Source organism: Panicum virgatum, chromosome 1N (genome assembly GCF_016808335.1).
Source record: "Panicum virgatum strain AP13 chromosome 1N, P.virgatum_v5, whole genome shotgun sequence".
Classification (NCBI taxonomy): Eukaryota; Viridiplantae; Streptophyta; class Magnoliopsida; order Poales; family Poaceae; genus Panicum; species Panicum virgatum.
Genome location: NC_053145.1, coordinates 42,319,853 through 42,337,408, shown reverse-complemented (window position 1 = coordinate 42,337,408; position 17,556 = coordinate 42,319,853). Strand labels below are relative to the sequence as shown.

The following is a 17,556-nucleotide window of genomic DNA, read 5'->3' as shown; positions in this document are numbered from 1 at the left end:
GCGCCCTTGGTGGTGCCGTGGCGCTGGCCGCGAGCCATGTGGCGGGAGCTGGCAGCCATGGCGCCGTCGCCGCCGATGAATGACCCGAGTCCGAGTCTTCAGCTACTCTGATTCTTCTTTTATCTTTTTTTTTTACGATTCATTTCTTGTAGCTTTACCAGTCTTTTTTTTCTTACAGTGCTGCTCTGCTTTGCACACGTGGCATCATGGGGTTTGGTGGAAAACTGACTGACATAAGGAATTGACGTTGACGGTAACTAATTTAGAGAGCTGCGGCCGCCTGTTCCTGTTCGAGCGAGTGCGCAGTTTTTTTTAAGCCTGGACCCTAAGTATACAAATTGTAGCATCTGAACTCAACTCAACACAACACACTCACACCACACACACGCACACCTCTAGAGCCTACAACCTATACACACAACCAGCGTCCTTCTGGAGATCACCAAAGCCGCACAGAGCTTTGTAGACGACGGGCACGTCGTAGTCCCATTGTGGCGCCACGCGAGATGTCCAGGACCTGCAGGAAACAAATACGGGGAATAAACCCCAGTGCGACACCCGGTGCTCCCTAGGGGAGTCGAACCCGGGTGGGTGCGCTCCACAACCGGAGCCGCCACCATCGCGCCACTCGCGCGTTCGCAGCGAGTGCGCAGTTTAGAGAGAGCGCAACAACGTAACCACCCCAGGCGGCGACGTGGGCGCGGCCTGCTGCGTAACGGCGTTCAGCTCCGGGAACACTTCGAATGATACCATCCCTACGAGCATCAACGAATTCCGGAGCGGGAGAGATCCTGGCTCCTTGCAAGTTGCAAATCGATCTTGGACGCCGACGCTCTTTCCGTGAGGGACCGAGCCACCAACACCCCCAGCAACTGTCACGCACGCGAGCCACGCCTCTCTCTCTGGGCTCCTCTGGCTCTCCTCCCTCCCGCGGCCACGCCGCCGCCGACGGCGACGACGATAAGGTGCGCGCTCCCTTTCGCGCAGAGGAAAAAGGAAGGCGCATCGGATTCACCCCCATCGCTTATCGCCACCGAGTGTCTCCCGCGGCGCACAAGTGTCCGGCTCCCGGCCGCACCCGCACACACCTCCCCGTGCCGTCCGAGCTCTCGGTGTCACACCAACACCCGTCAAACCGTCGGCGCCACAGCGCGGCGCACGGCGAGCACAGGTGAACGGCCACCGGCCGGGACCAGCACGGCGATCGCGGAAAGGCCGGCCGGGCGGCGAACGTAAGTGGGCGCGCCGATTGGCGAACGGCAAGTGATGGCGCGGCCGGGGGTGGGGCACGTCGCGCGCGCGCGAGCAGCCCCGCTATAAATATTCCCGGAGACCATCCACCGGTCACCCGTCACCCAAGTGCCAGGCCCCGAGAGGAGCGAGCCGGCAACCCAAAAAAAAAACAGAGAGAGAGAGAGAGAGGCGCTGGCACCCGGCACCGGCAGGGCCAGTGCATATAAACCCACGCGACGCCAGTGGCCGATCCACCACCAGGCCTGTGTCCACCACTCGCACCGCCACCAGCTCGATCCGGGGTGGCAGGTTGGGGAGGAGGCGAAAGGCGTCGGGGAGCCGGAGCCCAAGCCATCTACTATATTCCGATCGGACTTGGCGAGGAGTTTTTCAAGCGCCGCGCGGCGGAGGGGGAGACGAGAGATCACGCAAGTTTGTTGCGCTCGAAAAGAAGAGGGCGGCGGCGGCAAGCGGGCGGGCGACGCAACTGCCCAGGTAAGGCGGAGGCGGGGGCCGCTTTTATCGATCGGTTTGGCGGTTCTCTTCTCTGTCTCTATCTCTCTCTGCGCATCTGAGTTTGTGTGCTGGTGGCGGCGATGGCGGCGGATGGGAATGCAGCAGCAGGAGGAGGGGCATTGCGCGGCGGCGGCGGCGTACCGTCGGCGCTGTGCAGCCGGCAGAGGAGGGCTGCGGTGGCGGCGGTGGGCATGGGCGGGTACGAGCTCGTCAGGAGCGACGACGCGGCGGGCGCTGCCCCGGGCCCCGATCTCGAGTCCGGCGCCGGCGCCGGCGCCGCCACCAGCAAGGCCGCGCCCCCGTCGCCCGCCGCGCGGCAGCCGCGGCTCGTCTCCCTCGATGTCTTCCGCGGGATCACCGTCCTGGTACGCACGCATCCTCACTGCACCCGCTGCGTGCTGAATTCCTCGAGCGGATTGGATTCTCGCTTCTAGGTTCCAACGTAGCCTCGGCCGCTGCGCTCTCCTTTTCGCTCGCTCATCCATGGAGAGGGGCGGCATCGGCCAACCGACAACCGAACCGAGCCCATCCATCCATCGTGTCTCGTTGCGATGGAGAGGCACACCAAATAGTGCCCCAACTGTCGTCCCCAACCCCCATGATCCTGCCCCGCGCTGTGCTTGGCTTTCTCCCTCGTCTGATTCCCTTCCCCTCTTCTCAATCAGGAGGGAGCCCGGCCGAGCCCCCAGAGCTTTCGCTTGGTTTTGCGTACACGTGTGCATGAACTTTTGCAAAAGAAAGAAAGAAAAATATCCTTTTGTTTCACTCATTAGTCATGGGCGCCTTGATCAGTGATCATCACCTAGTCATGTGTCTGTAGATACACGCCATAAAGAAACCAGCGGAGAGGGAGGAATCCGAGTCAGGGTCAGTTGGGCCAAACAGACAGAACACAGAGCTGCTGCTTGAACTGAACCATCATATGGTCACAGGAACCGTATGGCTGGGCTATTCACCAGCTCCATGCACCCGTACGGACGCCTGTTTTCTGGCTGTGGCGACGAACAGTTGGTTAACATGCCGCCACTTTGAGTAACACAGTACTACGTGTCACATGGCGATCGGATATTCAGATTCCGGTACAATACTACAATCATCAAGGTTTACTTAAAAAAAAGTGCATTCATCAAGGTAAATGCATCAGAAGAGTCCCGGCACATGTATGTAGTACTAGTAAGTAGTATCCACCGAGAGATCATGGTTGGACGCTGGTGGTCACGGACACGGAGCAACCAGCCACCCGGCGGTCGGGCCATGAGTGGGTTCCCTTCATCCGGACACGCGAATTCAGAAAAAAAATGAGAAAAGAAGAAAGGAACAGAGGAAAAATGCTCTGCTCCTGTAGGTGTTGCCACTTTAGTCGAGCGGCCAAGGCTTTGCCCTGCACAGCACATCTTAAAGTAACAATCCGGGCGGGCTCGGCGGCCGCGCAGCCGGGCCACGTAGGCGGGAAATCGCTGGGCTCTCCGATCTCCATCGCTTTGGTTGCTGTCGCATGCTTCCTCTCACTGGATTCTCGACCTTCTTATGATGCCGGTTCTGTCCGTGTCTATCCGCTGGTCAGATACAGCGGACGCGTGCGTCCGCCTCTGCAGGCCGCGGCATCAACCTTTTACCGCTCCTGGTCAGCTCGAGACGCCTGGTGATTTTTTTTTATAGCGGCACGGCGTTAGTCGGTTGCGGACTTCGGTGCGGCTTGTGACACGTTGTGGTGCAGCGTCAAGCCTGCCTGCTTGACTTTGTGTCTCACCCGGTCGCCGATGCGTCTGCTCCCTTTGGAACGCTGCATAATTTCTTGCTGCTGCAGTGGCACTGCTGCATGGTGCTTCGCCGCGGTTGCTTGCGACTGAGGATAATTTTTTACTTCCCCTGTTTTTTTTGTTCTGGGACAAATCAGCTGCTGCTTTTATTTCTTCCGCCCTTCTTCGTTGCGACCAATGGTTGGATTTGTTTACCCCCCCCGGGAAATTGTCTTCTGCAGTGTCCTTCCGGTTTGCTCCATGCTTTGCTTCTCTATTTTGCACGTCTCTGCTCCGTGCTGCTCCTTGCAGCTGTGTTCTTTGCGGCGAAGAACAGAGCTATTCTTTGCTATGGTCAGATAATAGTTCGTAATTTTTTATTGCAGCTGCTGGTAGTGTTGGTTTCTCCGTTCTTTCTCCGAAATTTTAATACTCCCGGGTTTTCTTATTGGTGGTAGCTGTGTAGATGTTCTTTTATCGTTTTTTTTCATTCTTGCAGAAACCACCACTTAATGCTGGAATCCTATATAATATATGCAGGCTAATCACTATTTAGTGGTTGTAGCTCAAATCTACGATGTAATACTACTGCTACTGTGTCCTCATTTTCACTTCTATCACCATCGAAAACACTGTTATCCACCGCGCGCATAGGCGCGCGCCAAACACTAGTAGCACATAGTACGTACGTGTTTCGTTTCCTTGTACCAGCATGGAAAGCGCTGCTATTATTAGCCCACCCATAATAACCATTATGACGTTAATTATATATAGTTGTATCCTAAATAGTTAATTATGCATATGCACCCGATCCACCACCTCGTCGTGTCATGCAGGGTGCAGTGCTAGCTACTCCTAGATGCACGTCCCCAACAGAAATCGCTGGCACCTAGCGATTTGAGTAGCCACGTCAGTCCTAGGCCCCACATGTGGTGGTTTTTATTTTCTCCATCTGCCCAACTGAACCTACGAGATTCCCTCTCCACCACTGCCCGGCCTTCCTTCACCTCGGTCTTTGAGCGAGATAGGCGACGAGGGAGTCGCTAGCGAGATTGATTTTTACATTCTCTTACCTCCACATCACCAAATAGCTAGTGAAATCGTCGACCACTGTGGACGCCCATAATATAAGAAACTAGTAGACCTCGGTTGGCCGGATGCCCGGATGACGCACAGTGTTGCGTGCACTTACAAGTGGATTGGAAAGAAAGGAGGCACAGAGTTTCATGAGATTGGTGTATGGCTGTACTGCCTGTACACCTCACCTGTGGTTATCTATGGTAGGGGGCTCCGTGATTCGGAAATGCTCTAGCTAGAATTCAGGGAACTTGCATTGGCTGACACACACACACGTCCTTGCGTGGTGCTACAAGAAGATATGCACGCGATATATTCCAGAGGGAGTTTGGAATCACATGAACTAAACATTCCTTTAAACTTATACTATATAGTATGAGTATCTAAGAGAGACGGAGTATACAAATCTTGGCTCGCCGGAGTCACCATATACGTGACGTAAAGAGGAACGCCGTCTATTCCTAAAATACGTACATTAAAAATACTAAGTAAACATCTCGTACATGGATGACCATGTTTTTATTACTTCCGGTTATTTTTTTAATTTCTCGGGTGTTTTCCGTGACTACCTGCATAGCTTTGATAAAATTCCCTAGCTTTAGTGAATCGGAATCCTTTCATTGTTGCAAGATAGACATATCCCTTCTTTCTTGTGTAGATCTACTATACTTTCATTTGGTTTTGGACTTTCTGTGGGTAAAGCGATGGCTTCTAGCTTTGCGAGCCTGTGGCTCCAAGCCAAAGTGCATGCGTACGTACGTGCGCACGAGCGACGCGTAGCCAAAGACACTAGCACGGCCAGGCTTTAACAGAAAGACTGCCCACCTTATTGAGAGAGATGACGCCGTCGAGATCAGATCACCACCCCTTTGCCTTTGGCTAGCTGGTGGCCGCCACTGATCGCTGCTTCTTTTCAAGCAGTAGTGTCCTTTAATCCTTTATTATCGCCGTGTCAAGCACCAGGAGCCTAAGGCCTCGTACCTGACTAACTGCAGTTTGACACGGTCGAAAGCTAGAGCCACCTCACAGTATGACAGTACCCACCTCGAGGTGATCTGCTCTGCTGACGACTCACCGCATTGACAGTACCCACCCACCCGAGTAGAGTCAAGATCCACCGAATCATAGTTAAATTTGTGGCAAGGTACACCTCTTAAAAAAAAGGAGATGACTATTATACGGTATCCATTTGGAGACCCACTCACTGCAGCAGCCAGGGTCTGATTGTCTGAAGAATCTGAAGCGCAGCGTGATGCGATCTGAAGCGCATGGGACGGGACAGGCACCTGCAAACGGAGGGACAGAGAAGACGTGGACATATCGCGAGCGGCGGATCATGCCCGTGTGGGGAGGGCGGGGAATTGATGGCCGCTCCAAGGACAGAGCGCAGGCCTGTGCTCCATTTACACATGTGCTTCCCATCCATGTGGCAGCTGGGCTCGGCTGCTCCGACGCGTCGTCCTTGACTAAATGAAGTCTATTTGCAAAATTTTTTTAGAGATGGATGTAATTTTTCGCGACGAATTTAATGACGGTAATTAATCGATGATTTGCTATAGTAATGCTACAGTACCATTCTCTAATCGCGCAGTCAAATGTCTCATTAGATTCTTCAGGGCCAATAGCGCGGGAGTTCTGAAGTTAGTTTTGTAAACTGGTTTTGTTTGACACTGTAATTAGCGGTCAAACTGTCACTGTTCTCACTAGCACGCTGCATTGTCTGGCGTCGCTGGACCGAGATTCACGCGCTAACTTTGCTGAGCTGAGCAGAGGTCAATATCAGAGGCGGCCAAAGAATTGGCCGTGGCACCATACTGAATTTTTCTGCCGGTTGCATCCTGATCTCTGAATTCTTGGCTTTTCTTTCCATTGGCTTGCTCTGGAACGGGAATACAGGAACGGCTAATGCTGGCACGGACTAGTCCATCCGTTTGGCAGACAGAATATGTACGTTTGGTTGGGTAAAGGCAGTGAAACTGGGGCTTAGTTGGCTTCAGAATCCAATGCCTTCCTAGCTCAACTGGGTGTGTTGGCTGCTGCCACTGGAATGGCGTTGGGTCAGTATGATGGTTAGCAGTGCTGCTCAGGTTACAGGATTACCAGATCTAATAATGCACTAATAATATAATACAGATAGATAGATCACTAATCAAGGCTTGGCATCGGATCTGCTGCGGTTGGTGTTAAGTAACTTGCACGTCCTCCATCTGTTGTTAGCCTGCATCGACCTACGGCCTAGCTATGAGAAGTGCGGAATTATCATCATATATTCCCAATCCATTATGAGCATTCGGATTCCATTAAGCACTAGAAACATGAAACCATTGACTTGTTGAGTTACGGTGCTCATGCTCTCATCATTTCTCTTAAGGAAGAACAGATGCAGCAACAATATGTACTATTCTTTTTTTTTGGGAAAAGACTAGAATCTTGTTGCTGTGTAAGGGAAATAAGGGCAGGAAAACGCGATGAAATGTTGAGAAAAGCTACTCCTGTTTTAAAATAATGATGTTCGAATGAATTAATTAGCTTGTTCTAAATGTCATATATTTAAGCCGTAGTGTATTTTCTAGCTACCAAAACACATTTTGTAAATGCTTTCCTTTTTTTGCAGCTTATGATCATTGTTGATGATGCGGGAGGCTTCATTCCAGCACTGAATCACTCTCCTTGGGATGGTGTAACAATAGCTGATTTCGTCATGCCTTTCTTTCTTTTCATAGTTGGAGTGTCACTAACACTAGCGTACAAGGTACTGGACACTAAGATCACAAGCACTAGCTTTCCTTTCAGAGTAAAATGCTAACTCATCAGAATGCTGTGCCCCTATGTGCATGCAGCGTGTGCCAGACAAATTGGAGGCAACTAAGAAGGCGGTACTTAGAGCCCTCAAGTTATTCTGCCTTGGTCTTGTTCTCCAAGGTATTTTGGTTACCACAACTAGTGTTAAAAAACTGGACTAAACCAAAATTTTCCCAACAAAATTAATTAGTTTAACAATCAATTACGTTCCAAATGCTGTTTCTTTTCTGCAGGTGGATTTTTTCATGGTGTTCACAGTCTCACTTTCGGTGTTGATCTCACAAAAATACGGTTGATGGGCATACTTCAGGTACCAACCATTTTGTCAAAACATTTCATTCAGAATATATTGACCTGTTGGCTACTGGCCTACTGCAAAAGGTGACTAGTCATTTTGAACGTTATACGACTGGATTTTGTTGTTGCAGAGGATTGCGATAGCCTACCTTCTGGCTGCAATATGTGAGATCTGGCTCAAGAGGGATGATGATGTAGATTCTGGACTTGATTTGCTCAGTAGATACCGCTACCAATTGTGAGTTCAGACCAAAAGTATCCTCATTCATAGGATTCGTTTGCCTTCACAAATGATGAGTAGCCACGCTGAAGTCTGAGTAACATTTGGAAACCAGTTCCAAATTCCTTCCTTTCTTCTGCATATTCTGTTCAAGATAAATGGCAGGTTTAAATTTCCAATATTTCTAACATATGATTTGTTTGCGTCCTGCTAGATTCGTAGTATTGGTCCTCTCTTTCACGTATACTGTTCTTTTATACGGAATATATGTTCCAGACTGGGAGTATCAGATTTCAGGTCCTGGTTCCAGAGAGAAGTCATTCTCTGTGAGTGCAGTGTTGCTATATCTTCTGTATCTTGTTATAGGTTCAGCATACAACTCTTTAAGTGCTGATATTCAGGCTACATTTGAATTCGTCAGGTGAAATGTGGAGTCAGAGGAGATACTGGACCAGCTTGCAATGCAGTTGGAATGGTTGACCGTACAATTTTAGGGATCGATCATCTCTACGGAAGGCCTGTTTATGCACGTACAAAGGTTTGATATGCACTGCAATACCTGAGTAATTCTTTCTGCTCCCTTGTCACAAAATTCAGTCAGCGTTTTTGGCTTTCTTGCAGGAATGCAGTATAAATTATCCAGAGAATGGACCGCTTCCACCTGATGCTCCATCATGGTGCCAGGCGCCATTCGATCCTGAAGGCCTTCTCAGGTCAGTGTCTCACCAAGTCTCATCATTGCCTATAAGCTTGTTTTGTAATGAGTGATCCTCCAATTGCCTATTAGTCCTAACTGTTCTTTCTCTGCCATTCAGCTCTGTCATGGCATTTGTCACTTGCTTGATTGGTCTACAATTTGGGCATATAATTATCCATTTTGAGGTATAATTTTTTGTTATGATATCATATTAAGAGTTTATTCTGGTGTTGTGAGAAGTATTCTCATTCTTTTCCACTGGGATAAATTGACCTGCAGAAGCACCGGGGAAGAATCACCAATTGGCTGATCCCTTCCTTCAGCATGTTAGCAGTAGCCTTCTTAATGGGCTTTGTTGGTAAGTGTTCACTAAACACTGATCAATTCCTAATCCTGAGAAGTGAGAACTTCATGGTTGAGATGAACCCAAACAATTTTCATCATTTCTTCCAGGAATGCGAATGAATAAACCGCTAAACACAATAAGCTATACTTTGGCTACTGCTGGTGCTGCGGGGCTCCTTTTTGCTGGAATTTACACTCTGGTCAGTCCCTTGAACCCAAGAACACGAACAACATATATGAAAGCATCATTCATCATCTCTGAATCTCATGGTAACTATCTTGAATCTTTCAGGTGGACGTGTACGGGTTTAGAAGACCAACCATTACGATGGAGTGGATGGGGAAGCATGCCCTGATGATATATGTGTTGGTGGCATGCAACATCCTGCCTATGTTCATCCGTGGATTCTACTGGAGGGACCCCAACAACAGCCTTGTAAGTCTCACATTATAGCATTGCATTTTCACTTAGCTACAGATTTGTGTGCTTTGTTGCATTTAGTACTGAACTTATTTTTCCATGGATAAATAGCTGAACTTTGCCTTGTGAAGTTTATGTGCTTTGCTGCATCTAGTACTGAACCTTCTTTTCCCTTGGAAAAACAGCTGAAGTTCATTGGTGTTGGGGCATGAAGCCATGATCTTCTACACGTTGGTCTAAAATGGGCTAGGGCCACATACGTTGGTATATAGATATTAGACCTAAATGACAGTGAGAGAATGCAGAAGTAGGCGGTCGGGCACAAGTTTTGCTGAGCAGCTATAACACGATGGTCATAAGCTCATCAGTCATGAGCTGCCTATTCCATCAGCACTGCCAGGCTGGCTGTTGCCACCATCTCCCTGAGCTCTTTGTACATGGCGGAGCTGTTCTTGTATATGATAACTGGTAACCTACACTGGGATTCTGATGAAATATACTTTAGATGCCAACAAATCCTCAAGGAAAACTTCGACCTTTGTTGTTGGAAGCTGTAGTCTAAGATTCAGTCTCGATGTTGTTTGTTGTGCTTCATCTTGGAAGCATGTGCTTGCTTTTGTCTGAAACCAACTAAAGTTTAAAAAACTGCCAGAAGAAAGATATTCCCTTAACTCCACAGTAGGAATAGCAGGTTTAACGAACTTAAAAATTCTAACATAAGCTTGATTCTGGAATAAATGACTATACATGTAACTTAGAAAATGGCCAAAAATTCACATCAAAAAATTTCCATTTGTTTTCCAAAAGCTGCAACACCTGAATATCACTAACGATGCAAAAGGTCCAAGGAGCAAATACCAAATCTAATCCCCAAAACTCAGACACAGTTCATCCAAACGAAGCCAAATGAAAGATTAAACGAATTATTGTTAACGCTGTTGTGTCAACTGTCAATCAATAAGTTCTCCTAACCTATCCTGATGTGTGATACAAAAGTTCACAAAAGAAGAATCATAAAGGCCAAAACAACTTATCATAACATCTCACTTATGGTTCTCGACACTGAAATGTACATTCTACTATCGTATAGAAAGATAAACGGAACATGCATAGAAAGGTGACAATCATCCAATTCTATTAAACATAGCAATAACTGAGCGCGACTATCTGGCCAATAACACCAGGATCAGCAAGGGTGCTTATGCCCCCAAGTTCATCCAGCTGCTGTGCTGCAATTATGCACAAAATTCTTTGCATGATCTTTACCGTTTGACACTGAAGATTTTAGGAAGTCCAGGTGCCCAGTTGATTTGTCTGGAGCTGCAAATAGCACAATCTGACTAAAAAAGGGCGTAATAAATCAAATAGAGATGAAACTTTCTGATTACTGTTTTTGTTTAAATTTAAATGATGGAAAAGCACATGGAACTAGTAGTACAACCATATAGCAGCAAGTTTCATTTTAATTTGGGTCAACCTAACCCACTCCATCCAACTCACTTTCACCGAATTGCTAGCTCATTCTTTTCCTCCTTTGCTCATATGAGAAATGGTTTCAAGAACAATTGATTCCTACAATTTTTGTCAGCCCCGTGTTTTCTTCGCTGTCTTTCAGCTTTGGTCAACACTGAGTTCACACCATTTTGCCTAATCCCTCAAAACTGAAGGGTGTCAGATTGGGGACCATTTCACAGGAACAGCAGATCATATATCTGGCTCCTTTTTCTGATTCATATATATCCCTCAAAACAAGTTCGATTAACCTGAACATCATATATCTTCACATTTCACATGTAAGTTCGATTAACCTGAACACCCAAAGACAGCAAAGGTTGCAGAACCTGGTTTCGGAGGCCATTTTCTCCCAGGCAAAGGGGTGATCAAAATAAAACTTGGCAGGTAACAGAAATGCATCTGCAGAAAATTAAAATTTCACAAAGGCGCATCACACAAGTAGAAGTGTAGAACAATTCCGAAACACTAAAGGGAAGTTCCAGTTATCATCCTCGAGACAATACCATAACAGCAGAAACATGGATTAGGGAGAGACACCATCCACCACATGCTGATTCGCAGATCCAGCACCTAAACCCCTAATTAAACCACGATAAACGATTCGACACGACACGACTCAACTCAGACCACCTCTCAGATCACCATCGTCTTATTCAGAGGGAAAAGAGCGAATGGAAGGGACGAACGAAGGAGGAACCGACGACGACGACGACGGAGGGCGGCGGCCGGGCAGACAGATCCGACTGGGGATCTAGGCGAGCTGCCCGCAGTCTGCGATCTTGACCACCTTGGAGGTGGAGCCGCTGCGGGAGCCCACCTTCTCGATGGCCTTGACGACGTCCATGCCCTCGACGACCTGGCCGAAGACGACGTGCTTGCCGTCGAGCCACGGGGTGGGCACGGTGCAGATGAAGAACTGGGAGCCGTTGGTGTTGGGCCCGGCGTTTGCCATGGAGAGCACCCCGGGGGCCGTGTGCTTGCGGACGAACTTCTCGTCGGCGAACTTCTCGCCGTAGATGGACTCGCCGCCGGTGCCGTTGCCGTTGGTGAAGTCGCCGCCCTGGCACATGAAGTCGGGGATGACGCGGTGGAAGGTGGATCCCTTGTAGTGGAGCGGCTTGCCCCTCTTGCCCACGCCCTTCTCGCCAGTGCAGAGGGCGCGGAAGTTCTCGGCGGTGCGGGGGACCTCGTTGGCGTACAGCTCCATGACGATGCGGCCGGCCGGGGCGCCGCCGACGGTCATGTCGAAGAACACGCGGGGGTTCGCCATCGCAGATCGGGAGATCCGAAGCCTAGGGTTTTGGGATTTTTTTTGGGTGGGGAGATTTTCTGCTCGTCTCGGGATGGATGGGTGGATCTGGGAGGGGGAGACCTGACCCGGTGCGGTTAAATAGCCGGCCGGCTCGGCGTGGTGCGAACCGCGAGGTGGGGGTGGGCCGGCCCAGGCCCTGGCAGTTGGTTCAAAGGCGGCACTACACGATAAAGGCATAACGCCAAGTAGAGCCGGAAGAAAAGTCTCACCACGCCGTCCGGTGGGGCCGGATCCCGCCCACGTCGAGGGCGTGAGGCTGCCCAGTGGGCCAGCAGCATCACGGAGTAACCACCAACCTGTACCCTTTGGCCCGTCTTTTTTGCTTTTTAGTCCTTTTTTTGGAAATTTTTTTAGATTTAGGTCTTTTTTTGAAAATATTTGCGTTTCTAGACCCTGGACTTCGGCGCCACGGATCGTGGCGCCGAGTTAACACATCTCGACGCCATAGCCCGTGGCGTCGAGGTGTCGGCACCGATCCAACTAAGCATCCACACTAGCGTGACGTGGCAGGGAGCTCGGCGCCACATGTCATGGCGCTGAGCTCGGCGCCATAGATCTTGGCGCCGACCTCCCTACCATTAAACCGCACCATCTTCCCTTTTCCGAGCGTGGCTCCATTGTTCATCCTCCCATTGTTCATCCTCCCTTCTCGGTTTTTCTCTCCCCTTCAACTCGCCCAACCATCTGATTCGTCCTATTTGACCGTAAAAACTTCGATTTTATCCTAGATCGTCAAGAGCAAGGTATTCTCTCTCACCTCGTGAATTTGTGCGTTTTCATTTGGTCTATTGTACGTGCATTTTCGAAATTTAGGAACTTAGGGTTTATGGTTTAATTGTTGTAATGTATTATGCAACTAGGATGCCTAGACGGGGGAAATCAAAGAAAAACCCCTGGTGTGGACTGGTGATGCTTATGTCCCGTTGCCGCTGCCTAGTGGTGTTCCTGTACCGATGTGCTTCTGCGGTGATCCTTGCAAGGTAGATGTGTCCGTTGAAGAGAACACATATAGACAGAGATATTGGAAGTGTGCCAACTATGCCTTCGATTCAACACCTCGTCAGATCCGCATTGGGTTGCTGGTTAGTATTTATGTTTTGTCTACATTAACTTTGATATTATTTGAAATCGTGTGTGAATATTGTGTAATAATGGATTGTTTTGTAGACCCCTCCCCCGCTCTGTGACTTTGAGCAGTGGATTGACACTGAGATCAAGGAGGAGGACAAGAGGTATATGGAGATGTGCAAGAAGTGGGAAGCAGAGCGGCTGGAGAGGGTGGAGAAGAGACGCCATGAGGAGGCAGCAGAAAAAGAGCGGCAGGAAGAACAACAAAGGAGGTTGGCAGCTGAGCGTAGGGAAGAGAGGGAGCGGAAGCTTGAGCGTGTTTGTCGTGCCAAAGCGGCAATGGAAGAGAATCCAGATGCCTTGAGGAAGAGGAAGTGGCCTCGTTGCACGCAGTAGAATGTGTGTTTAACTTGGGCAAGTCTAGCGACTAATGAACTATTCTGGTCGACAGATGTCGTGCTATCATGTAATGATCTATTAGGTGTGTTGTCTTTCATTTTAGTTTGAATTATCTGATCGCATGTTCTTGTGTTGTCACGTACTGAACTATTGGGTGAGCTATCATGTACTCTAGTTTTAATATGTTGTCATCATTCAATGTTTGGTTATACTTTTGTGTTCTTATGGCACTTAAAATGATCATTAGTATGCGAGTTACATAGTTGACATATTCTTATGGAATTAAACACATTCAACAGCGGACATTGTTGACGGTCGTTAAGTGCGAAATATGACCGTCAACTATACTCATAAAAGAAGGAAAACTATACCTCTTACTCTCACATTTGTATCACTAACCTAGCTCCACAGTTGTTTTCGAAGATTTATAATTTCAGGAGCACAAGTCCGGAATAAGATGAAAACACGACGAATACGCAGACAGAAGTCACAGACGATCGTGTCCTGCGTAACATTTGCAAAGGAGGTCCACAAACCAGACCAAACCGACCAACTAAGCCTCGACACCGACCATTTGACATCAGGACCCACCAGGCAGTGTACCAGAGAAGGACATTGGCCAATGGCGGCAAAGGGGGGTCGGCCGACCCCACCTGTCAGCCTTTCCCGCTGATTTTTGGCGGGAAGATTGATCTTGTCCTCCTAATGGCGGTTTGGCACGTTTTCGTGTTTAGAGATGGCGGGAACCGACCTCAAGAGCTATATAAGGGGCCTCCCACCACTCTCACCACACACACCACTTGAAGGCCTCTCTCTCTACACTCTCTTGTGATTTGTACTCCTTAGGATAGTGGAGCTAGACTAGTACTTCATCTTCTTAGCGAATCCAGTCGTCCTCGGGGTCGGTGAGCAATCCTCGGCCTTTGGTATGGCTTTGTATTCCGACTTTTATTATATTATTCATATTGAGTTCGTTCTTGGTTATCTTGCTATGTTCGTAGCTTGCTTAGCCTTGATTAGTGCTTATTCAAGTTATAGTAGTTGCTTGCTTAGACCAGATGATCTGGGTAAGGATATCGGTTCGTTGTGCTTTCGAGCTTGTCGTAGCATCTTACCTGTCCATCCGAAGGGTGGGGGACCGGGGGGGGGGGTGCTAGGATAGTGACCTCATATGCGGGCATGGTGTCTGGGTATGCGGGATCCTTCGGATATGAAGGTGCTCCACGGTGTGACTGGGGTAGACCGCAGGTGGTGACATCCCTATCGGTCTGCCGGGAAGCTGCTTCTCGGTTAGCATACTCCCCGATGTTCGGGTACTGTGTAGGAGTTCATGCAAAGATGAAACGGGACTGGATGTTCTCCAGTGCGGGTCATTCTCCCCGATGTCCCTAATTTCCTGGCACCTGCAGTTCTAAGCATGTGGCTAACGTAACTTATCTGCTAACATGAATAGTATACTAGGAATCTGTGCCTATGCTCCCACTAACCTTAGGATTACTTGTTTATTCTTTATTCATGAGAGTTGGCTGTTCTGTGTGTGTCACATTACCCCTGATTATCCTTTATTTATCACTTACCCCTGTATAGTCAGTGGTCTTCATCTTACTTCATACGTGTCATAGTTATGGAACATGTAAATACACTTTACACAACCTAGCCATCCCTTGGGAAAATATAAATAACGATACCCTGAATACTTCCAGGTGAAATGCTACAACGGTATATCCGTGCGCTTGCGGATCCTTCTGTAAACATTAAGACATACCACACGACATTTTTGTGGCATTGCTAGGAACTAACCACTCCTAGTGGCGACGCTAAGACATGCCAACAAGTATTTCTAACGCTGTTGCCGGGGATGGCACTAGGTGTAAAGTATATTTACTAAGTACATAAACATGGCAATATAAGTAAGAGGTAGCTACTGCTTATACAGGCTAATGTGTTTATCTTTTTGTTTTCTCCTGATTGGATGAAAACAGGGTAGTATATGTCTGGTTTCTCCTTGCCGACAAATTTTGTTGAAAATCCCGAGAAACTTGTGAGAAGGGTCCGACCTCGCGTCATCCCTCCTCCGATCTCGCAGTCGACAAGAGAGCCAGCTTCCCAAGCACCATCAACGATCACTGAACTCATGGCTGAGAAGACTCTCCGCGACTTCTCCGTTCATCTCCAGAACTATCTGGAGTTATGCAAGACCGTAACAATACGGGGCGTTACGGCTGACGCCATCAGGTTTCGCCTGTTTCCTTTCTCCCTCCTGAGGAAAGCGAAATAGTGGTTTTATCAGAATAAGAAAGCCGTCAGCATGTGGGACAAATGTTCCACGGTGTTCCTCGCATTCTTCCCGTTGGGCAAAACAAATACCCTGCGTGGAAGAATTTCAAGTTTCCAGCAGACAGTGATGGAATCCATCCCAGAAGCTTGGGAGAGACTGCAAGAATACATACTCGCCTGTCCTCATCATGGGATGGATGAGTGGCTCATGCTTCAAAGCTTCTACAATGGGCTAACGACAACATCCAGAGCCCACCTTGATGCTGCTGCTGGAGGAGCCTATCTCGACCTTACAATCGCCATGGCTACGGCCTTGATTGAAAAGATGGTCTCCAAACAGGGCTGGAACGAGGAGCGTTCCCAGCCCAGAACCAAGGGCGGAATGCATACCGTCAAGGAGACGGACATGCTCGCCGCCAAGCTAGACCTCCTAATGAAGAAATTTGATGAAGGGAACCGGCAACAAATGCTTCTCCCTGTCCATACCATGAACTCGTACTTCACGTGCGAGGTTTGTGGTGACAGTGGACACTCGGGGAATGACTGCCCTGAAACTCGAGAAGACGCAGCCTACATCAACAACAACAACAACACCGGGTTCCGTCCACAAGGAGGCCAGGGGTGGGGTCAATCATGCCCACCATTCCAAGGAGGAGGTAACAATTTTAACTCAAATTTCAATTCGAATCAACCCTCCTTGAGAGATTTAGTCTTTGGTCAAGCTAAAATAAATGAATCTTTAAACAAAAAGCTTGCTGCCAACGATAAAATTTTAGAAGGTATAAATGCTAAAGTTGAAACTCTTTCTTCTGCTCTCTAAAATCAACTAAGTTTCAACAAAATGATAGAAACACAACTGGCTCAAATCGCTGCTGCTGTTCATGTCTCTGAGAACGGGAAGATCCCGGGGCAACCCGAATCTCCCATTGAAACTACAGATATGGTGTCTACCGGGTAGGGCAACCTTCTCTGGCAGATTCCCTGAACTAACCATGCAGGCAGGTACAATCCCCCAAAGAATGATACCTGGGATGGCCTGGTAGCAGCAATTCAAGAAGATCCAAGGGTCCCCATGATTAGCTGCTCAATCTTCGATTAATACTATGAGCATGCACTCTGCGACCTGGGGGCTAGTGTCAACATTATGCCTATGGTAATATACGAGAAACTCCTATACCCTGCTCTCTCCCCAACATACATGTGTGTGCAGCTCATAGACTCTACAATCTGGTATCCCGAAGGGATAGCCAAGAATGTCCTGGTCCGCGTGCGAGACTCCTTTGTCCTTGTTGACTTTCTAGTCATGGATATAGAAGGTGACCTCGGAATCGAGCTCATTCTTGGGCGACCATTCCTAAGGGCCGCCAGAGCAAGGATCGATGTAGGAAGATGAGAAATCCGCTTCCGCATCGGAAAAGAGAACATGTTCTTCAGATTCAAACAGAGGGAAGAGCAGCGCATCCTGAACCGACAGGATGATGAAGGGCAGGCAATTTGGGATGCACCAGAATCCCCACTACCAAGACCTACGGCCACAAGATCAAAGAAAAGACGTACAAAGAAGGTGTGGCATAAGGTCGCAAGCTCGTCCTCGTCCAATTCTCTAGGACAAGTCGAGTAGTGGTAATCACAACAGGA

General features: G+C 48.7%; 3 protein-coding genes and 1 non-coding gene across 5 annotated transcripts; 2 read left to right on the top strand and 2 right to left on the bottom strand.

Moving 5' to 3' along the window:
- Window positions 1-1,424: 1,424 nt before the first annotated feature.
- On the top strand, window positions 1,425-9,939 carry LOC120655905 (heparan-alpha-glucosaminide N-acetyltransferase-like). 2 transcript variants are annotated; one of them, XM_039933887.1, is made up of 14 exons: window positions 1,425-1,728; window positions 1,852-2,114; window positions 7,180-7,317; window positions 7,406-7,487; window positions 7,601-7,677; window positions 7,796-7,902; window positions 8,099-8,210; window positions 8,306-8,422; window positions 8,506-8,597; window positions 8,700-8,766; window positions 8,861-8,939; window positions 9,035-9,126; window positions 9,219-9,362; window positions 9,533-9,939. In XM_039933887.1, the coding sequence occupies exons 2-14, from the start codon at window positions 1,941-1,943 to the stop codon at window positions 9,557-9,559; spliced, it is 1,308 nt and encodes a 435-aa protein (XP_039789821.1). In that variant the 5' UTR covers window positions 1,425-1,728; window positions 1,852-1,940; the 3' UTR covers window positions 9,560-9,939. The 2 variants fall into 2 exon arrangements, with proteins under 2 accessions (XP_039789821.1, XP_039789820.1); XM_039933886.1 differs by lacking the exon at window positions 1,425-1,728 and having other exon boundaries at window positions 1,752-2,114.
- A 1,353-nt stretch (window positions 9,940-11,292) lies between these two features.
- On the bottom strand, window positions 11,293-12,233 carry LOC120655906 (peptidyl-prolyl cis-trans isomerase). The gene has a single exon (XM_039933888.1). It carries the CDS (start codon window positions 12,130-12,132, stop codon window positions 11,614-11,616), a length of 519 nt encoding a protein of 172 aa, XP_039789822.1. The 5' UTR covers window positions 12,133-12,233; the 3' UTR covers window positions 11,293-11,613.
- Window positions 12,234-12,911: 678 nt separating this feature from the next.
- LOC120655907 (inner centromere protein-like) lies at window positions 12,912-13,793 on the top strand. The gene is made up of 2 exons (XM_039933889.1): window positions 12,912-13,256; window positions 13,342-13,793. The coding sequence occupies exons 1-2, from the start codon at window positions 13,128-13,130 to the stop codon at window positions 13,636-13,638; spliced, it is 426 nt and encodes a 141-aa protein (XP_039789823.1). The 5' UTR covers window positions 12,912-13,127; the 3' UTR covers window positions 13,639-13,793.
- A 2,213-nt stretch (window positions 13,794-16,006) lies between these two features.
- Window positions 16,007-16,113, bottom strand: LOC120657908. The gene has a single exon (XR_005668438.1). It is a non-coding gene; the product is annotated as a small nucleolar RNA R71 (small nucleolar RNA).
- Window positions 16,114-17,556: the final 1,443 nt, after the last annotated feature.